Source organism: Mustelus asterias, chromosome 8 (assembly GCF_964213995.1).
Source record: "Mustelus asterias chromosome 8, sMusAst1.hap1.1, whole genome shotgun sequence".
NCBI lineage: Eukaryota > Metazoa > Chordata > Chondrichthyes > Carcharhiniformes > Triakidae > Mustelus > Mustelus asterias.
Window position 1 is genome coordinate 26,718,966 of NC_135808.1, and position 21,996 is coordinate 26,740,961.

A 21,996-nucleotide genomic window follows, 5' to 3' on the forward strand; every position below is an offset into this window, starting at 1 on the left:
ACCTGTTTTTCAAAATCACTAAGCTAGTTCCAATTGCCCGCATTTGGCCCATATCCCTCGATAGCCATCGTACTCATGTAACTGTCTAAATGCTTTTTAAAAGACAAAATTGTACCCGCCTCTGCTACTACCTCTGGCAGCTCGTTCCAGGCACTCACCACCCTCTGTGTGAAAGAATTGCCCCTCAGGACACTTTTGTATCTCTCCCCTCTCACCTTAAACCTATGCCCTCTAGTTTTAGACTCCCCTACCTTTGGGAAAAGATGTTGACTATCTAACTGCCCCTCATTATTTTATAGACCTCTATAAGATCACCCCTAAGCCTCCTACCATCCAGGGAAAAAAGTCCCAGTCTATCCAGCCTCTCATTATTCAAAGGACTAATACCAGGAAAGGACAGGTTGTTTTATGAGGAAAGCTCAGAGAGATTGTTTCCACAACAGTTTAAAAGAGTGAGAGGCAACTTGATCTAATCCTTTAAGATCCTGAGGGGTGTTGACAGGATGGAAGTGGAGAGGATGTTTCCTCTTGTGGGAGAATCTAGAACTAGGGGTCACTGTTTAAAATTTATGGGTGGCACAGTGGTTAGCACTGCTGCTTCACTGCACTAGGGACTTGGGTCACTGTCTGTGTGGAGTTTGCACATTATTCCCATGCCTGCGTGGGTTTACTCCGGGTGCTCCGATTTCCTCCCACAGTCCAAAGATGAGCAGGTTAGGTGGATTGGACATGGTAAATTGCTCCTTAGTGTCCCAAGATGTGTAGATTCGGGGAATTAGTAGGGTAAATATATGGGGTTACGGTGTGGGCCTGGGTAGAATGCTCTGTCGGTGCAGACTCGATGGGCCGAATGGCCTCCTTCTGCACTGTAGGGATTCCATGAAGGGGTCACCCATTTAAGACAGAGATGAGAAGAATTATTTTCCCTCAGAGGGTCATGAGTGTCTTCATCAAAAGGCAGCGGAAGCAGAATCTTGAATATTTTTAAGGCAGAGCTCAATAGATTCTGGATGAACAAGGGGGGGTGAAAGGTTATCGGGGGTCGGCAGGAATGTGGGGTTGAGGTTACAAACCAGCCATGATCTTATTCAATGGTTTAGCAGGTTCGAAGGGCCGAGTGGTTGAACCCCTGCTCCTGACCTGAAGCTTCGCAGAGAGGGGAAAATCGGAAAGGTGGCGATGAAGAATTGGGAACCAAAATCCCAGGAGGCATTGCCGGGATAACACACAGAAATTATAGTATAATTCACGTGTCTACGCAAGAGAAACTGCCAGTGGGAGTTCTAGGACACACCCTTGTGGAGAGTGGTGGGGGAGGGGGGGGGGGGGGGGGAGACATCATAGCACTGACATCTGACATTTCAGGGGAACAGTACCTGCTGGGATGCGATAAAGTCACAGTCGACTCCGATCCTTCTGACAGTGTCGGCACGCTGTCCAAGTCATCTTGGTCTGGGGGAGAAATAAAAGCGGCAAAAGAATAAAATAATAACTCCTGGAGACGTCTGGAAAAGACGAGCTGATCATTCCCACTGCACTGTTCACAACCTCATGAGGCCCTCAGAGCACCTTCCACACAATGGAATACTTTAGAACTCACTTTTGGAAGAGTTACACTATCTGCCTGCAGGACACGGGTTGCGTTTCCGTGCCAGTCTCTTGCTGGTGCCCAGAGATGGTCACTGTGCCCAGCGGGTCAGCCAGGAGCCAATCCATTGCGCACATCACCGTGGGTTGAAAAAGCAACGGCTTTCTGCGTTTTGGTATGTGGGAGATGTGGGCGCCTTTTGCAATTCACGCGGGTGAGTAGAACCCACATGTTGAAGTGTCGGGGACCCGCCCAACAGACCGCATTAAACTTGTGGTGGGAACTTGGAATAGACACAGTGAAGGAGCGGTGATGGCTGGACGGGTGTCGATGGCAGATACCTGGGAACACCGTCCCCTGCAAGTTTCCCTCCGAGCCGCTCAAAATCCTGACGTGGAAGAATATCGGCCGTCCCTTCACTGTTGCTGGGTCAAAATTCCTGAAACTCCCTCCCTAACAGCACTGTGGGTGTATCTACACCACAGGGATTGCAGTGGCTCAAGGCAGCAGCTCACCATCACCTTCTCAAGGGGCAATTAGGAATGGGCAACAAATGCTGGGCCCAGCCAGCGACGCCCATATCCTGTGAACAAATCAATAACGAAAAAAGCAGCTCATTGAGTGAGAGACAGGACAAACACCAGGAGGGCCCCAGGGATCCTGGACCTTGCGGCAGAATAAAATTCCATGACTTTCCCACAACGTTTCCGAAAAGCAACAGGGGTATTGCACGACCGATTTCTCTTTCCAATGCATCACAAACTCTGGTATTTGTAGTTTTATACGGACATGGGAACCTTGCATTATTTGTCAGCTATCCAGTAAGCGTGACTTCTCACGAGGCTATATTGTTTTGTAGACTTTACGGTCTTCCGGGTGGCCAAAGGGATCACCCGTCTCTTGACCACTTCCGGATTCGCGAAGCAAAGCGAACGGTTATGGAGGGGGAAAAGTGAGCATCAGAAAAACACTGGAAAAGGTTGGAATTCCACCCCAAAGTCAAGAAAGTCTCATCCCCAGCTTCATGAAAATGCCATGGCTTTTTAATGACTTTGGGCCCTTTTTATTTGGAAATTCCCCACGATTTTGCCCGGTTTCTCAACAGCTGCAGGACTCCTGGAGCTGACTTTTCCCCATTGCTCCCTGGTTTCATCCAGCTCATCGGAATAAAACACGGGATTCATTCTTTCATAAAGAATAAAGGCTTTTGGGTGTTTGAATGAAATTGTCACTCCTGTCCATCCCCTTTCTGTCTCCACCCCGCTGGATCCAGAATACACCAAAGAACCGTAAGGGAATAAGTACCGTTATCCTCCTTGACTGAGCCGTGAGTGACGTCTGCTCCTTCATCGACGCCAGCCTCCTGGATGGTGCACCTCGATTCTGGCTGATTCATTCGCTTCTCTATAAACCTTGAAAATCCAAGAAACTCCAATTAAGTCTTAACCTGCGAAGGAAGTCGGGGAAGGGGGGCATTGCAACAGACCTCGTGAAATTGTGGTTAAGTTAAGGGAGTGCGAAGGTGTGGAGGGGAAGAGGGGAGAAGAGGGAAGAGAAGAAATATGGGGTGTCAGAGTGAGTATTTCCAAGCACGGAGAATGTCTTTGAGGCTGCCTTGCTAGCTATTCAGGCCATGTTAGAACAGGAAGGGTTCCTCCTCTGCATTGTGGCCCGAAATCGAATCACAGGGCGACACGGTAGCACAGTGGTTAGCACTGCTGCCTCACAGCACCAGGGACCCGAGTTCAATTCCAGCCATGGGTCACTGTCTGTGCAAACTCCACACATTCTCCCCGTGTCTGCTTGGGTTTCCTCTGGGTGCTCTGGTTTCCTCCCACAGTCCAAAGATGTGCGGGTTAAGCGGATTGGCAATGCCAAGTGTCCAAAGGTGTGTAGATTAGGTGGATTAACGGGGTAAATGTGTGGGGTTACGGGGATAGGACGGGGCGATGGGTGTGGGTAAAGATGCTCTTTCGGCGATTTGGTGCAGACTCGAGGGGCCGAATGGCCTCCTTCTGCACTGGAGGGATTCTATGGTTGCTAATATGCTGGTGATGGAGAGAGTGGATGTTGAAGGTGGTGGATGGGGTGTGCGGATCAAATGGCTGGTGGTCAGGATGGTGAGTGGCTAGGAGGGGAACCTCCAGGTGGTGGTGTTCCCAGGTATCTGCTGCTCTTGTCCTGGACGGTGGAGGTTGAGAGTTTGGAAGGTGCTGCCTCAGGAGCCTTGGTGAGTTCCTGCAGTGCATCTTGTAGATGGGACTACTGTCACTGTGCGTCAGTGGTGGAGGGAATGGGTGATGGAGAGAGTGGATGTTGAAGGTGGTGGATGGGGTGCCAATCAAGCCGGCTGCTTTGCCTTGTATGAGGTGTTAAAGGGTCATGTGGGCGCCAGAGTTGGAGGGACAGTTCCGGAGGGTATTCGGAGCTTGCATGGCGAGGGTCTCGTGAGGGGAGGAGGTCCGGTGAGCGAAGGGGGCAGGCGGATACAGACTTACACATCCAGCAGGATCCTGGCCATCTCCTCATCACTCAGCACGCCGAGTTCAGCCTTCACCGAGCTCCACCGAGCCGCCTGCTCGCCGATGAAGACCCTGCTCCCAAGTCGCGGACTGTCCCGTCTGGGTCTCCCCGGCGTGGCCTCCTCCAGAGGGAGGGGGAGCCTCCCCAGTGGCACCCTCCTGCCTGCCTGCGAGACGGGCTCGCCCTCCTGCGCCCTCTTCGGAAGATCGGGGGAGCTGCTGCTTCCGGGCCTGGTCAACCTGGGAGAGCGAACGACATGTTATCCGTGAACAAGCTCACCTTGTTCGCCCACCGACCCGCTCGCTTGGCACTTGAGCCCCTCCTGTTCAGCACTGCAGGAAGCTAGGGGAGGTAGTTAATAACAATGGTGCTTTAATCAGGAAAGACATCTGCAGCCTGAAGGCTGAACTGCTGTGCGACTTAGTCAACATATAAAATTATCAGTGTAAGTAATCAAGCAACGAACATAATCCAGCAAACTCATCATGCAAAGCGGAAACGGTGCATAGATATTAAGGGAAGGGTAATTAAAATTACAAACTAATGCACCAATCCTTCAGTACAGGCACTGAAATGCATATAATAGTGGCGTAATAGTAATGTCCCTGGGCTAGTACTCCAGATGCTTCAAAAGACGTGCTAGTTAGGTGAATTGGCTATGCTACATTCTCCCTCAGTGAACCCGAACAGGCGCAGGAGTGTGGCGACTAGGGGAGTTTCACAGTAACTTCATTGCAGTGTTAATGTAAGTCTACTTGTGACACGAATAGACTTTTTAAAATGCTCCTGGGGACATGGGTTCAAATTCCGCAGCTGGGGGAATTTTAATTCAGGTAATAAAGTCTGGAACTATAAAGTTTGCCCGTGACTGCAACGACGATCACCGATTGTCGGAAAAACCCATCTGGTTCACTTCGTGAAGGAAATCTGCCGTCCTTAGCCTGGTCTGACCTACATTTGAGTCCAGGGGAGATGGATGCTTATCCGCCCCTCTGAAACGGCCTAGCGAGCCACTCAGTTTGAGGATAATTAGGGGTGGCCGATGAACGCCGGCCTTGTTACCGATGCCCACACTCCATGAAAGAAAATGTAAAGTGCAATTTGTTTGCCCCAGTACGGTTGGAGGATGATGATGGCACTTCTCCCTGCCCTGTTCTACCCGTTACATGTCGGATTTGGCCGTGTAATAATCTCGGGGGCATTGCAGTCAGTTAGATAACTTGTTCTTCCACCCAAGGGACGGAGGGTGTAATCAAGCCCAAATCGAAAGGCCCACAGTGACAGGCCCCTTTAGCTTGTTCCACCATTCGGCTCGATTGCGGCAGATTGGTATCTCAATGCCAGTTTCCTGGCTTTGCTCCAAATTCCATGGTTACCCAAACTCAACGCCAATGTGCCATGCTCCCTTTTTACAGCTCCAACCACCACCACAGCTTGGGTTGGGAAATAAAAGGAGTTGCATTTATGTGGTGCTTTTCATGACCACTGCAGGTCCCAAACTGTTTCACAGCCAGTGCAGTATGTTGTGTTATGCGAAGGGCAGGCACTGTTGTCGTGCATTTCCTTTTACCATTCGCTTATGGGATGTGGGTATTGCTGGCGAAACCAGCATTTTATTTCACACTTCTAATTGCCCCTTGTGAAGGTGGTGGTGAGCTGCCTTCCTGAACCGCTGCAGTCCCTGAGGTGTAGGTACACCCACAGTGCTGTTAGAGAGAGTGTTCCAGGATTTTGACACAGCGACAGTGAAGGAACGGCTGATATATTTCCAAGTCAGGATGGTAAGTGGCTGGCGGGGGGGGGACCTCCAGGTGGTGGCATCTGCTGTTCTTGTCCTTCTAGATGGAAGCGGTCATGTGTTTGGAAAGTGCTGCCTAAGGAGCCTTGGTCAGTTCCTGCAGTGTGTCTTGTGGATGGTACACATGGCCAATACTGTGCGTCAGTAGTGGAGGCAGTGTTTGTGGATGGGGTGCAAATCAAATGGACTGCTTTGTCCTGGATGGTGTTGAGCTTCGAGTGTTGCTGGAGCTGCACTGATCCAGGCAAGTGGAGAGTATTCCATCACACTCTGGCCTTGTCTTCCCCCGTGGTGATACTGAGCTTTTTAATATATTTTCAGTGAAGGTGGGGCTGCTTTAAGAGGCAGTGCTTTGTTACAAGAGTCAATTTGTCTGGGAAACATGCAACTTTGCCTAGAATGCAAATAACAGACTTTAGCTAGGAATTGGTTACTTTGTAGTTAATGGACCTTTTTTCTATTTAGGTTATCCAGGGATTTTAGACTAGATATGCAGAGTAATGTGAGTTTTTGATTGCGTTGATTGACAGAGACATTCAGGTGATTAATGGGAGGAGCTAAGCTTGCAGGAAATGAAAAATTTTCATGTTTTAAAATACAAGCAGTTGCTGACTGGATCTGTTCAAACAGATAGGTGTCTCTCTCGCTAAAGTCTTTCTGAAAGAACAAACCTGGTAAACTAAGTCAAAGCCTGTGTCTTGCTGACTAATTTTAAAGAGGGTGAGTCAAGTCTATAAGAGAAACATTGCTTGATTGGAACTAATAGAGATAGGTTAGCAGTTAAGAATTGTATCCTGCCATGTTTAAGTATTGTTCAATTGCTAAAGGTTGAGCTAATTCATTTATTATAGGAAAACTCTGCTGTTAAATAAAATTTCTTTTGATAAAAGCTTCCTGGTTCATCAGTAGAATCGCGGCTGGAATGAAACAACCTCCCCTCATTTATGCCAAAATGGAAAAACTGTTGGGGTCTAATCTGGCTTCAGAACATACCCAGGGGTTTCTGATCTGGGACCCTAATACCCACAGACACAGCAAGATGACAATGGCCAGACAACCTTGGGGGATTTGTTTTTGCAATGTTGGAGGTGGGATAAACATTGGCCATGACTCCGTGGATGACAACCCCAGTTTCTCTTCGAAGTGGTGCGATGGGATCGTATAAGTTCGTCCAAGAGAGCCATGCTCTGCAGTCTCATCGAGCGACAGCACCTGTGACAACGCAGCACTCCCTCTGCACATCACGAGCATGTCAGAATGGACTTTAGATAACCCACAACCTTGGGACTCCGAGGCGACAGAACGAGCACGATGCCAATTGTTGTCGGAGACTGGATGAGGTAAATTACACATTCGCTGTTAGTCTTTATCAAACAGTGTGGTGAGGCATTGGAATTGGAACTTTATCCCTCACAATGTTGTGCAGTACCTGCCTGAACGCAACCTTCTCCCCCTGGGCTTCGAATCACTGGGGACTTCCATCTTGCAGGATGCAGACGGGGAACTGAGTGCCCGTTCATTGCCGACAGCGCCCGCTGGCCAGAAAGGAATCGTGTTTTGGGCATCCCCCTGTTCTAGAAAAGGAGGAGCAAAAGGAGAAGAAAATCACAGAGCATCCGACTCATGGCTCAGTTCAATGTCAAACCACAACAAATCTGTCGGCTGCAATAATTAACCATCATCATAAAGAGTCAGATTGGCCGTGTCGCAGCATTCTAAGTTCTAAGATTAACGCGAGGTGAGGGAGGGTCAGTACTGAGGGAGTGCCGCACTGTCAGAGGGTCAGTACTGAGGGAGTGCCGCACTGTCAGAGGGTCAGTACTGAGGGAGCGCTGCACTGTCAGAGGGTCAGTACTGAGGGAGTGCTGCACTGTCAGGGGGTCGGCGCTGAGGGAGTGCTGCACTGTCAGAGGGTCAGTACTGAGGGAGTGCTGCACTGTCAGAGGGTCAGTGCTGAGGGAGTGCTGCACTGTCAGAGGGGCAGTACTGAGGGAGTGCTGCACTGTCAGAGGGTCAGTACTGAGGGAGTGCTGCACTGTCAGAGGGTCAGTACTGAGGGAGTGCTGCACTGTCAGAGGGCCAGTGCTGAGGGAGTGCTGCAATGTCAGAGGGTCAGTGCTGAGGGAGTGCTGTATTGTCAGAGGGTCAGTGCTGAGGGAGTGCTGCAATGTCAGAGGGCCAGTGCTGAGGGAGTGCTGCATTGTCAGAGGGTCAGCACTGAGGGGGTGCCGCACTGTCAGGGGGTCAGTACTGAGGGAGTGCTGCACTGACATGGGGTCAGCACTGAGGGAGTGCTACACTGTCAGAGGGTCAGCACTGAGGGGGTGCCGCACTGTCAGGGGGTCAGCACTGAGGGAGTGCTACACTGTCAGAGGGTCAGCACTGAGGGGGTGCCGCACTGTCAGGGGGTCAGCACCAAGGGAGTGCCGCACTGACATGGGGTCAGCACTGAGGGAGTGCCGCACTGTCAGGGGGTCAGTACTGAGGGAGTGCTGCACTGTCAGAGGGTCAGTACTGAGGGAGTGCTGCACTGTCAGGGGGTCAGCACTGAGGGGGTGCCGCACTGTCAGGGGGTCAGCACCAAGGGAGTGCCGCACTGACATGGGGTCAGCACTGAGGGAGTGCCGCACTGTCAGGGGGTCAGTACTGAGGGAGTGCTGCACTGTCAGAGGGTCAGTACTGAGGGAGTGCTGCACTGTCAGGGGGTCAGTACTGAGGGAGTGCTGCACTGTCAGAGGGTCAGTACTGAGGGAGTGCTGCACTGACATGGGGTCAGCACTGAGGGAGTGCCGCACTGTCAGAGGGTCAGCACTGAGGGGGTGCCGCACTGTCAGGGGGTCAGTACTGAGGGAGAGCTGCACTGTCAGAGGGTCAGTATTGAGGGAGTGCTGCACTGTCAGAGGGTCAGTATTGAGGGAGTGCTGCACTGTCAGAGGGTCAGCACTGAGGGAGTGCTGCACTGTCAGAGGGTCAGCACTGAGGGAGTGCCGCACTGTCAGAGGGTCAGTACTGAGGGAGTGCTGCACTGTCAGAGGTCAGTGCTGAGGGAGTGCCGCACTGTCAGAGGGTCAGTACTGAGGGAGTGCCGCACTGTCAGAGGGTCAGCACTGAGGGAGTGCTGCACTGTCAGAGGTCAGTGCTGAGGGAGTGCTGCACTGTCAAGAGGGTCAGTACTGAGGGAGTGCCGCACTGTCAGAGGGTCAGCACTGAGGGAGTGCTGCACTGTCAGAGGGTCAGCACTGAGGGAGTGCTGCACTGTCAGAGGGTCAGTACTGAGGGAGTGCCGCACTGTCAGAGAGTCAGTACTGAGGGAGTGCTGCACTGTCAGAGGGGCAGTACTGAGGGAGTGCTGCACTGTCAGAGGGTCAGTACTGAGGGAGTGCTGCACTGTCAGAGGGTCAGTACTGAGGGAGTGCTGCACTGTCAGAGGGTCAGTGCTGAGGGAGTGCTGCAATGTCAGAGGGTCAGTGCTGAGGGAGTGCTGTATTGTCAGAGGGTCAGTGCTGAGGGAGTGCTGCAATGTCAGAGGGCCAGTGCTGAGGGAGTGCTGCATTGTCAGAGGGTCAGCACTGAGGGGGTGCCGCACTGTCAGGGGGTCAGCACTGAGGGAGTGCTACACTGTCAGAGGGTCAGCACTGAGGGGGTGCCGCACTGTCAGGGGGTCAGCACCAAGGGAGTGCCGCACTGACATGGGGTCAGCACTGAGGGAGTGCCGCACTGTCAGGGGGTCAGTACTGAGGGAGTGCTGCACTGTCAGAGGGTCAGTACTGAGGGAGTGCTGCACTGTCAGGGGGTCAGTACTGAGGGAGTGCTGCACTGTCAGAGGGTCAGTACTGAGGGAGTGCTGCACTGTCAGGGGGTCAGCACCGAGGGAGTGCTGCACTGACATGGGGTCAGCACTGAGGGAGTGCCGCACTGTCAGAGGGTCAGCACTGAGGGGGTGCCGCACTGTCAGGGGGTCAGTACTGAGGGAGAGCTGCACTGTCAGAGGGTCAGTATTGAGGGAGTGCTGCACTGTCAGAGGGTCAGTACTGAGGGAGTGCTGCACTGTCAGGGGGTCAGTACTGAGGGAGTGCTGCACTGTCAGAGGGTCAGCACTGAGGGAGTGCCGCACTGTCAGAGGGTCAGTACTGAGGGAGTGCTGCACTGTCAGAGGTCAGTGCTGAGGGAGTGCCGCACTGTCAGAGGGTCAGTACTGAGGGAGTGCCGCACTGTCAGAGGGTCAGCACTGAGGGAGTGCTGCACTGTCAGAGGTCAGTGCTGAGGGAATGCTGCACTGTCAAGAGGGTCAGTACTGAGGGAGTGCCGCACTGTCAAGAGGGTCAGTACTGAGGGAGTGCCGCACTGTCAGAGGGTCAGCACTGAGGGAGTGCTGCACTGTCAGAGGGTCAGCACTGAGGGAGTGCTGCACTGTCAGAGGGTCAGCACTGAGGGAGTGCTGCACTGTCAGAGGGTCAGTACTGAGGGAGTGCCGCACTGTCAGAGAGTCAGTACTGAGGGAGTGCTGCACTGTCAGATGGTCAGCACTGAGGGAGTGCTGCACTGTCAGAGGGTCAGTACTGAGGGAGTGCTGCACTGTCAGAGGGTCAGTACTGAGGGAGTGCTGCACTGTCAGAGGGTCAGTACTGAGGGAGTGCTGCACTGTCAGAGGGTCAGCACTGAGGGAGTGCTGCACTGTCAGAGGAGCAAAATTAATCCCTCAACTGACACCAGGAATGATTGATCTGGTTGTTACCTCATGGCTGTTTGTGGGATCTCACGATTTGGCTGCTGTATTTCTCTGCACGACAGCTGGACTGGCTGTGTGCTGCAGAGAGGTGATCTGTGAATTGTCCTGTTATTGTGGGTACTCTGACAGCTCGAGAATGGGACAAGTGGCAACCAGCATCCCCTATCCCATGTGTCATGGTTATCTGAGTGAGATCACCATTGCGAGCCTGGGGCTGAATGGAGAACATGGGACATAACCTTTGTGATTGAGCTGCGCCAATCCGCAATAAAATCAGGAACAGCTACTCTGCTCGCAGGGATCACTGGGATTCTCTCACTGGGCTCAGGTAAAGGCTAGGAGTGACAGACCCTGCATTAGTGAAGGGCTAACAAGCCTCACAGCGCCTGGGACGCGGGTTCAATTCCAGCCTCAAGTGCTGTGCGGAGTTTGCACATTCTCCCAGTGTCTGCATGGGTTTCCTCCAGATGCTCCGGTTTCCTCCCACACTCCAAAGATGTGTGGGTTAGGTAGCCTGGCCATGCTAAATTGCCCCTTAGTGTCAGGGGGACTAGCTGGGTAAATATGTTGGATTACAGGGATAGGGCCTGAGTGGGATTGTTGTTGGTGCAGACTCGATGGACTGAATGGCCACTCCATGTGTCAATGATTCGAGATAAGGAAATCTGCCATCCTTACCCAAGCTGGCCTACATGTGACTCCGAACCCACAGCGACATGGTCTCTTAAACGCCCTCCGAAACGGCTGAGACACTCCATTCAAGGGGCAGTTAGGGATGGGCAACAACTGCTGGCCTCTCTCACATTCCACACATTCACGAGGAGGGCAGGAAAAGGGCGGGGGGTCGGGTGACGGGGGTTGCGGAGGGAGAGCATGTCTTCAATGCAGTTTTACCTTTCCTGATGGCACCGTGTGTCACCGCGCCTTCTTCACGGATGCAGACTTGAAGGACTGCCTGACTTGGGCTGGACGGGCTCACATGGATCTTTACAAAGCTGAGAGAAACGACACCTTGTTTAGCACTCACACTTGACGGAGCCAACTCATTATTGCAGCCCTTAAAGGCCAAAATGGGCTTGGGGCGGGGAGAAGGAAGGTGGGTGTTTGCAGGCATTCAGTGACCCATCATGCACCGTCCGCTGTCTGTAGGCGGGCAGACCTACAGAGGGCATTCAACAGCCAGGTGAGGCCACCCGGCCCATCCGGCCTGAGCTGGCTTTCGGGAAGAGTTGTCCCATTAGACCTGGCTCCCAGTCCCCGCCCCTTCCTCGCTCTCCCCCCCGCTGTGGCTTCCTCTTCTAGGATTTACCCAATTCCCTTTCGCAAGTCACTGCTGAATCTGCCCCATCCAGGCAGCGCCCCTCCCCTCCAGATCATCGCAACTCACCTGACGTACACACTCCTCCTCGAAAAGTTAACACGCAGGCACGGCAAACAGTTCAGGAAGGCCACTGATGCAGCAGCCTTTGTTCCAAAGGAGCAGAAGAATTGGGTAACTTTTTGCTGCAGCCCTGACAACTGGGTGCAATTTTGGTCTCCTTACCCGAGCAAGGACTTAACTGTCCCAGAGGTCAGAGCAAAGGCTCACACTGGACTGGTTCCTGGGTGGAGGGGATTGTCCTCAGAGCAGAGATTGGGCTGAATATACTCTTACAGTCGTTTGGTAGAAGAGGTTGTGCATTGCTGAAAAGCATACACTTCTATAAATATATATACAGGGAGTCTGGAATGCACTGCCTGTAATGTTTAGGAGTATGGGGAACAACAGCAGTGGGAATGAGACTAATCGGATAGTCCTTACAGAGAACCAGTGCAGAGAAGATAGGCTGAACGACCTTGTTCTGCCCAAAAATCAGCATCAGGGGTACATTTACAGCTCCTCTTGGTTCCAGAGGCACTCTGGGAAATGAGTGTGACAAATGACAGATGAATGGAAGGGTTTTATCAGTGGATGTTGTGGTCTTTGCCCAGATGGAAAGTCCTCCCCGTTTTCCCAGTCTTAAACAGGCAACGATTAATTTGTCCACTTGTCAATATCCAGGAGGTGGCCATTGAAGAGAAAGTCAGGTGGACCCTCCCTCAAACTCACCTTCCCCATTGACAGAGCTCCTTACATTCTAATGTGTTCATCAAGGTTTGCTATAAACTCTCAGTGTGTAGAATAGGATCAAAGATTTGACAATTCTCCTGTGACATCCCGTGGCAGTGCTTAGATTGGCAAATCTGCTAAATTAATAAAAGTTGCTGTCGGTGCAAGTTGTTATTGGAGGCACTGTGTCAATGCAAGTTGTTGTTGCTGGAGGCGCTGTGTCAATGCAAGTTGTTGTTGCTGGAGGCGCTGTGTCAATGCAAGTTGTTGTTGCTGTAGGCGCTGTGTCAATGCAAGTTGTTGTTGCTGGAGGCGCTGTGTCAATGCAAGTTGTTGTCAGAGGCGCTGTGTTAGTGCAAGTTGTTGTTCGCGGCGCTGTGTCATTGCATGTTGTTGCTGTAGGCGCTGTGTCAGTGCAAGTTGTTGTTGGAGGCGTTGTGTCAATGCAAGTTGTTGTTGCTAGAGGCGCTGTGCCAAAGCAAGTTATTGTTGGAGGCGCTGTGTCAATGCAGGTTGTTGTTGCCGGAGGCGCTGTGTCAATGCGAGTTGTCAGAGGTGCCATGTCAGTGCCAGTTGTTGTTGCTGGAGGCGCTGTGTCAAAGCAAGCTGTTGTCGGAGACGCTGCGTCAATGCAAATTGTTGTTGTTGGAGGTGCTGTGTCATTGCAAGTTGTTGTTGTCAGAGGCGCTGTGTCAATGCAAGTTGTTGTTGCTGGAGGCACTGTCAATGCAAGTTGTAGTTGCTGGAGGCGCTGTGTCAATGCAAGTTGTTGTTGGAGGCACTGTGTCAGTGCAAGTTGTTGTCGGAGGCGCCGTGTCAATGCATGTTGTTGTCGAAGGCACTGTGTCAGTGCAAGTTGTTGTCAGAGGTGCTGTATCAATGCAAGCTGTTGTTGCCGGAGGCACTGTGTCAATGCAAGTTGTCAGAGGTGCCGTGTCAGTGCCAGTTGTTGTTGCTGGAGGCGCTGTGTCAAAGCAAGCTGTTGTCAGAGACGCCGTGTCAGTGCAAGTTGTTGTTGGAGGCACTGTGTCAATGCAAGTTGTGGTTGCTGGAGGCGCTGTATCAATACAAGTTGTTGTTGGAGGCACTGTGTCAATGCAAGTTGTGGTTGCTGGAGGCGCTGTGTCAAAGCAAGCTGTTGTCGGAGACGCCGTGTCAATGCAAGCTGTTGTTGGAGGCAGTGTGTCAATGCAAGTTGTTGTTGTCGGAGGCGCTGTGTCAATGCAAGTTGTTGTTGGAGGCAGTGTGTCAATGCAAGTTGTTGTTGTCGGAGGGGCTGTGTCTATGCAAGTTGTTGTTGTCGGAGGCGCTGTGTCTATGCAAGTTGTTGCTGGAGACTGGAGGCGCTGTGTCAATGCAAGTTGTGGTTGGAGGTGCCGTGTCAATGCAAGTTGTTGTTGCTGGAGGCACTGTGTCAATGCAAGTTGTTGTTGGAGGCGCTGTGCCAATGCAAGTTGTTGTTGCTGGACGCGCTGTGTCAAAGCAAGTTGTTCTGGCTGGAGACTGGAGGCGCTGTGTCAATGCACGTTGTGGTTGCTGGAGGCGCTGTGTCAATGCAAGTTGTTGTTGGAGGCACTGTGTCAATGCAAGTTGTTGTTGGAGGCACTGTGTCAATGCAAGTTGTTGTTGCTGGAGGCGCTGTGTCAATGCAAGTTGTTGTTGCTGAAGGCGCTGTGTCAATACAAGTTGTTGTTGGAGGCGCTGTGTCAATGCAAGTTGTTGTTGCTGGAGGCGTTCTGTCAATGCAAGTTGTTGTTGGAGGCGCTGTGTCAATGCAAGTTGTTGTTGTTGGAGGTGCTGTGTCAATGCAAGTTGTTGTTGGAGGTGCTGTGTCAATGCACGTTGTTGTTGGAGGTGCTGTGTCAATGCAAGTTGTTGTTGGAGGTGCTGTGTCAATGCAAGTTGATGCTGTCAGAGACGCTGTGTCAGTGCAAGCTGTTGTCAGAGACGCTGTGTCAGTGCAAGTTGTGGTTATTGGAGGCGCTGCGTCAATGCAAGTTGTTGTTGCTGGAGGCGTTGTGTCAATGCAAGATGTTGGAGACCCTGTGTTAATGCAAATTGTTGTTGAAGGCGCTGTGTCAATGCATGTTGTTGTTGGAGGCGCTGTGTCAATGCAAGTTGTTGTCAGAGGCACTGTGTCAATGCATGTTGTTGTTGCTGGAGGCACTGTGTCAATGCAAGTTGTTGTTACTGGAGGCACTGTGTCAATGCAAGTTGTTGTTGGAGGCACTGTGTCAATGCAAGTTGTTGCTGTCGGAGGCGCTGTGTCTATGCAAGTTGTTGTTGTCGGAGACGCTGCGTCAATGCAAGTTGTTGTCAGAGGCCCTGTGTCAATGCAAGTTGTTGTTGCTGGAGGCACTGTCAATGCAAGTTGTTGTTGGAGGCACTGTGTCAGTGCAAGTTGTTGTCAGAGGCGCTGTGTCAATACAAGTTGTTGTTGGAGGCGCTGTGTCAATGCAAGTTGTGGTTGCTGGAGGCGCTGTGTCAATACAAGTTGTTGTTGGAGGCGCTGTGTCAATGCAAGTTGTGGTTGCTGGAGGCGCTGTGTCAATGCAAGCTGTTGTTGGAGGCAGTGTGTCAATGCAAGTTGTTGTTGTCGGAGGCGCTGTGTCAATGCAAGTTGTTGTTGGAGGCAGTGTATCAATGCAAGTTCTTGTTGTCGGAGGCGCTGTGTCTATGCAAGTTGTTGTTGTCGGAGGCGGTCAGTACAAGTTGTTGTTGCTGGAGACTGGAGGCGCTGTGTCAATGCAAGTTGTGGTAGCTGGAGTTGCTATGTCAGTGCAAGTTGTGGTTGGAGGTGCTGTGTCAATGCAAGTTGTTGTTGCTGGAGGCGCTGTGTCAATGCAAGTTGTTGTCAGAGATGCTGTGTCAGTGCGAGTTGTTGTTGGAGACGCTGTGTCAATGCAAGTTGTTGTTGGAGGCGGTGTCAATGCAAGTTGTTGTTGGAGGCGCTGTGTCAATGCAAGCTGTTGTTGGAGGTGCTGTGTCAATGCACGTTGTTGTTGTTGGAGGTGCTGTGTCAATGCAAGTTGTTGTTGGAGGTGCTGTGTCAATGCAAGTTGATGCTGTCAGAGACGCTGTGTCAGTGCAAGTTGTTGTTGCTGGAGGCGTTGTGTCAGTGCAAGCTGTTGTTGCTGGAGGCGTTGCGTCAATGCAAGATGTTGTTGGAGACCCTGTGTTAATGCAAATTGTTGTTGAAGGCACTGTATCAATGCAAGTTGTTGTTGGAGGCGCTGTGTCAATGCAAGTTGTTGTTGGAGGCGCTGTGTCAATGCAAGTTGTTGTTGGCGGCGCTGTGTCAATGCAAGCTGTTGCTCAGGTCCGGGTTCTGTCTCAGGGTGAGTCAGGTTTGTCTGGGGCTCAGGCTGACTCCCGGGCACTGAGAGACCCCCCTCCCCCTCACCTCCACTCTCTCCCGGGGATACTCACGCGTCCAGCAGTCTCCGGGCCAGCTCCTCGTCGCTCTGCAGGTTGAGCTGCCTCCTGAGGCGGTTCCAGCGATGAATTTGCTCGCCTAGCTGCACAAGGCCGCGACTCCTCCTGGTCCGGCGGCCCCGGCCTCGGCCGCGCTGTCGCTGCCAGCTCTCCCCCTCAGCCCGGCCTGGCCTCCCGAAGCCTCCGTCTTGCGGCCCACGCGACGCCATCTTTCTGACTGGCGGCGTCATCGCCGCCACCCAGCCAGTAGCGGCCAGCATCAAAGATGGCGGACGGGGCAGCCGGATGGCCAAAGGGCCCTTTGGTGGCACAGAGCACTGCCGATGTCGGCCATCTTTGTGCGGGCAGTCCTGTGCCATGATTTGCGGCCTTTGCATGGACCGCCATCTTTCTGCGGGGCGCTCGACCCAATGGTCGGCGTCGCTTCCTGTTGGGCTGCCATTTTGATGCGGGGCCTTGTGCTGCTTCCTCCTTTCTTCCACCGCGCGACATTTCCGGGGCGATTGCCGGCTTCTCGCGGTAGTGGGGCGGCTTGTTGCTCACAGCAGTGCCACGTCTGTCTCAGGTAAGGGCACCTGGAGGCTGCAGAATGGGCTCCAGCTTACCCACTATCACCCACCAGGTCCAGCAGCCTTTTTTGGGGGGGCGGGGGGGGGAGAGGGCGTTTCAAGGGTTTTAACATTGCATTGAAGATTGCATTTAGTGGAGTGAAAGGGTCTGCTGTGAAGATTGCATTGGAGGATGTGAAAGGGGATTTAAAATTGCACTGGGGCTGCATTTAAGATTGCATTGGGGGAGGTCAAAGTTGATTTATAATTGCACTGGGGCTGAATTGAAGATTGCACTGGAGCTGGTGAAAGGGGATTTAAATTGCATTGGGACTGTAATGAAGATTCACTGGGGAGGTGAAAGGGTCTATAAAACTGAATTCGGGCTGCATTAACGATTGCACTGGGGGAGTGGAAGGGGATTTAAAATTGCATTGGGACTGTCTTTAAGATTGCATTGGGGGAGGTGAAAGAGGGTTTAAAATTGCACTGGGGCTGCGTTGAGCTGGAGGGGTGGGTGTGTATTGTGGAGGGAGTGGTGTCCAGAGCTCCTTTCTCACTCAATTCTTGCAGTTGGCACGCTGACTCAGGCTCCAGACAGTTGAGGGTTCAAGCTATTAAAGAGTTAACAGGATCAGAACAGACAGGGAGAGGATTTATCACCAGTGTGCTGGCAAATGTGTCTGCAGCCCTGGATTCAGACCGATCGTCTGCATCCGAGAGATTGCTTTTGATATTTAGTTGCCCTTTTTTCTCTCTTTAATTAGCGCCAGACGTGGCTCAGAGGCTGAGCAGTCTCGCCTCTTGAGTTCCAACCTTGTGATTTCTACACAGCACTCCAGAGACCCAAGTACAAAAATCAAAGCTGACGTACTGTGCGAAGGCGCTGCCCAAGATGCCATCTTTAATTTGATTTATTATTGTCACATGTATTAACATACAGTGAAAAGTATTGTTTCTTGCGCGCTATACAGACAAAGCATACCATTCAAAGAGAAGGAAACGAGAGTGCAGAATGTAGTGTTACGGTTATAGCTAGGGTGTAGAGAAAGATAAATTTAATGCGAGGTAAGTCTGTTCAAAAGTCTGACCACAACAGGGAAGAAGCTGTGTCAGTTGGTACGTGACCTCAGACTTTCGTATCCTTTTCCCGACAGAAGAAGATGGAAGAGAGAATGTCCAGGCGTGCGTGGGGTCCTTAATTATGCTGGCTGCTTTGCTGAGGCAGCGGGAAGTGTAGACAGAGCCAATGGATGGGAGGCTGGTTTGGGTGATGGATTGGGCTACATTCACGACCTTTTGTAGTTCCTTGTGGTCTTGGGCAGAGCAGGAGCCATGCCAAGCTGCGATACAACCAGAAAGAATGCTTTCTATGGTGCTAGAGTCGTAGCTGACATGCCAAATTTCCTTAGTGTTCTGAGAAAGTCGAGGCGTTGGTGGTCATCTTTCAGATGAGACCCTTGGGTAGCAGTAAAAGATTCCTGGGTTGCTATTTTCAAGAGAAGGGGAGTTATCAATACTGTCTCAGCCAATGTTTATCTGTAATTAACCTTGCAAAAAGAACAAATAATCCAATAGTTATCTCAGATGGCTGTTGGTGGGATCCTGTTGTGCGCAAATTGGTTGCCGCGTCTCTGCCATTACAGCAGCAGCTTTAACATATAAATGCCAGTTTTATTTTTAAATCCCTGTTCCAGGGGTACTGTGAGTATGGGTTGCATGGTGGCACAGTGTTTGGCTCTGCTGTCTCACATTGCCAGGGACCCAGGTACAATTTAAGCCTCGGATGACTGCCTGTGTGGAGTTTGCACCTTCTCCCCATGTCTGCGTTGCTTTCCTCCGGGTGCTCCGGTTTCCTCCCACAGTCCAGAGATGTACGGGTTAGGTTGATTGGCCATGCTAAATTGACCCTAATGTCAGGGGGATTAGCAGGTAACTGCGTGGGGTTATGAGGATAGGGTGGGTTTGTTTTGGGTGCAGGCTTGATGGGCTGAATGGCCACTTTCTGCACTGTAGGGCTTCTATGATTGAGTGTCTCAAGGTGGGTGGGAGAGAAGGAGGGGGTTCACCAGGCAAATTAAATGTCCAAATCAAGCACTCTGTTACAGTGACCAAACAGTGCGCAGGCGACTGTAGTTATACTGCAGCTGGCGTGAGACGTGAGCAGTGCAAGACAAACAGCCGGAGATTGGTCTCATGCCAGTCGAGAAGTTCAGGGTTATACTACTGCTTGCGCATCCAAGGGCATTCTCAGCTGGCTCTCCTGTTGCCACGTTTTATCAGGGCATCCAAGTCTGCTTTGTCTGACAGGATGTAACTGCATCTGGTACAGCCAGCAAGCAGTGGGGAAGGCAAATGATTTTTTGGCCTTTGTTGCAAGGGGATTGGAGTGAGGAAGGGAAAACAGAGAGTCTGGCATTTAAATTATTAAATTGGGCTGACACTCAAATTAGGAAAAAGCAAGGCGACCCCATCGCAGCACACAAAATACTGAAGGGACTAGACATAGGGGACACTGAGAACTACTTTCCCTGGCTGGGGAAGCCAAGGGTGCGGGGGGGTGGGTGCAGTGATGAGGAAACAGCCTCAGGATAGGGGGCCGACCATGCAGGACTGAGATGAGGAGACTTTTCTTCACTGAGGGCTGTGAATGTTGCATCTTCTTCAGAGATTCGTGGATGTTCTGTCGATTGGCGCATTTAAGTCTGGGAAGTGGTGGCGAAATGGTATTGTCACTGGACTAGCAATCCAGAGGGTATGGACTAATGCTCTGGGAGACACGGGTTCAAATCCCACCACGGCTGGTGGAATTTAACTTCAATTGATAAAATCTGGAATTGAAATCTTGTCTCAGTCATGGTGATCATGATAACTGTCATCAATTATCGTAAAAACCCATCTGGGTCACTAATGTCCTTTAGGGAAGGAAATCTGCCGTCCTTACCTGGTCTGGCCCATATGTGACTCCAGACCCACAGCAGTGTGAACATATAACATTACAGGGCAGTACAGGCCCTTCGGCCCTCGATGTTGCGCCGACCAGTGAAACCAATCTAAAGCCCATCTAACTTACACTATTCCAATACCATCCATATGTTTATCCAATGACCATTTGAATGCTCTTAATGTTGACGAGTCCACTACTGTTGCAGGCAGGGCATTCCACGCCCTTACTACCCTCTGAGTAAAGAACCTACCTGTAACATCTGTCCTATATCTCTCACCCCTCAATTTAAAGCTCTGTCCCCTTGTGTTAGCCATCACCATCCGAGGAAAAAGGCTCTCACTATCCACCCTATCTAATCCTCTGATCATCTTGTAAGCCTCTATTAAGTCACCTCTTAACCTTCTTCTCTCTAACAAAAACAACCTCAAGCCCCTCAGCCTTTCCTCATACGATTTTCCCACCATACCATTCCCAACATCCTGGTAAATCTCCTCTGCACCCTTTCCAACACTTCCACATCCTTCCTATAATGCGGCGACCAGAACTGTACGCAATGCTCCAAGTGCGGACGCACCAGAGTTTTGTACAGTTGCAACATGACCTCCTGGCTCCAAAACTCAATCCCTCTACTAATAAAAGCTAACACACCGTATGCCTTCTTAACAACCCTATCAACCTGGGTGCCAACTTTCAGGGATCTATGCACATGGACACCCAGATCCCTCTGTTCATCCACACTACCAAATATCTTACCATTAGCCCAGTACTCTGTATTCCTGTTACTCCTTCCAAAGTGAATCACCTCACACTTTTCCGCATTAAACTCCATTCGCCACCTCTCAACCCAGCTCTGCAGCTTATCTATGTCCCTCTGTAACCTGCCACTTCCCTCCGCACTGTCTACAACTCCACTGACTTTAGTGTCATCCTTCTATGCCCTCATCCAGGTCATTAATAAAAATGACAAACAGCAGTGGCCCTAAAACAGATCCTTGCGGTACACCACTAGTAACTGAACTCCAGGATGAATATTTCCCATCAACCACCACCCTCTGTTTTCTTACAGCTAGCCAATTCCTGATCCAAACCACTAAATCACCCTCAATCCCATGTGTCCGTATTTTCTGCAAAAGCTTACCATGGGGAACCTTATCAAACACTTTGCTGAAATCCATATACACCACATCAACCGCTTTACCCTCATCCACCTCTTTGGTCACCTTCTCGAAGAACTCAATAAGGTTTGTGAGGCACGACCTACCCTTCACAAAACCGTGCTGACTATCCCTAATCAAAATATTCCTTTCCAGGGTGATTATAAATCCTATCTCTTATAATCCTTTCCAATATTTTGCCCACAACAGAAGTAAGGCTCACCGGTCTATAATTACCAGGGTTGTACCTACTCCCCTTTTTGAACAAGGGGACAACATTTGCTGTCCTCCAGTCTTCTGGCACTGTTCCAGTAGACAATGACGACCCAAAGATCAAAGGCTCTGCAATCTCCTCTCTCGCCTCCCAGAGAATCCTAGGATAAATCCCATCCGGCCCAGGGGACTTCTCTATTTTTACCCTTTCCAGAATTGCTAACACCTCCTCCCTATGAACCTCAATCCCATCTAGTCCAACAGCCTGCATCTCAGTACTCCCCTCGACACTGTCCCTCTCCAGTGTGAATACTGACGAAAAATATTCATTTAGTGCATCTCCTATCTCTTCAGACTCCACGCACAACTTCCCACTCCTGTCCTTAACTGGCCCTAATCTTACCCTAGTCATTCTTTTACTCCTGACATACCTATAGAAAGCTTTAGGGTTTTCCTTGATCCTACCTGCCAAAGACTTCTCATGTCCCCTCCTGGCTCTTAACTCTTTCTTTAGGTCCTTCCAGGCTAACTTGTAAGTTTCAAGCTCCCTAACTGAGCCTTCACGTCTCATCCTTACATAAGTCTCCTTCTTCCTCTTCACAAGAGATTCAACCTCCTTAGTAAACCACGGTTCCCTCACACGTCTGCTTCCTCCCTGCCTGACAGGTACATATTTATCAAGGATGCGTAGTAGCTGTTCCTTGAACAAGTTCCACATTTCAATTGTGCCCATCCCCTGCAGTTTCCTTCCCCAACCTATGCCAGCTAAATCTCGCCTAATCGCATCATAATTTCCTTTCCCCCAGCTATAACTCTTGCCCTTTGGTATATACCTATCCTTTTCCATAGCTCAGGTAAACATAATCGAATTGTGGTCACTGTCACCAAAGTGCTCACCTACCTCCAAATCTAACACCTGGCCTGGTTCATTACCCAGTACCAAATCCAATGTGGCCTCGCCTCTTGTTGGTC

General features: G+C 51.1%; 2 protein-coding genes across 4 annotated transcripts in view; one reads left to right on the plus strand and one right to left on the minus strand.

The window, feature by feature from the left end:
- Nucleotides 1-16,544, minus strand: part of LOC144496961 (uncharacterized) — a 33,675-nt gene extending 17,131 nt beyond the window's left edge. Inside the window, exons 1-6 of the mRNA XM_078217614.1 lie at nucleotides 16,157-16,544; nucleotides 11,533-11,633; nucleotides 7,339-7,483; nucleotides 4,087-4,350; nucleotides 2,894-3,000; nucleotides 1,377-1,452 (exon numbers count right to left, since the gene is read on the minus strand). Coding sequence (XP_078073740.1) covers nucleotides 1,377-1,452; nucleotides 2,894-3,000; nucleotides 4,087-4,350; nucleotides 7,339-7,483; nucleotides 11,533-11,633; nucleotides 16,157-16,539 — 1,076 coding nt within the window. The 5' untranslated portion in view covers nucleotides 16,540-16,544. The remainder of the gene's footprint in view (nucleotides 1-1,376; nucleotides 1,453-2,893; nucleotides 3,001-4,086; nucleotides 4,351-7,338; nucleotides 7,484-11,532; nucleotides 11,634-16,156) is intronic.
- The window catches only part of slc39a7 (solute carrier family 39 member 7), a 35,505-nt gene continuing 29,513 nt past the window's right edge, over nucleotides 16,005-21,996 (plus strand). For 2 of the 3 annotated variants that reach the window (XR_013498477.1, XM_078217616.1), the window contains exon 1: nucleotides 16,647-16,727. The gene's annotated coding sequence lies outside the window, so the exon portion shown is untranslated. Of the gene's footprint in view, nucleotides 16,066-16,646; nucleotides 16,728-21,996 lie in introns of those variants that run through there. The other variant, XM_078217617.1, reaches the window with a different exon arrangement.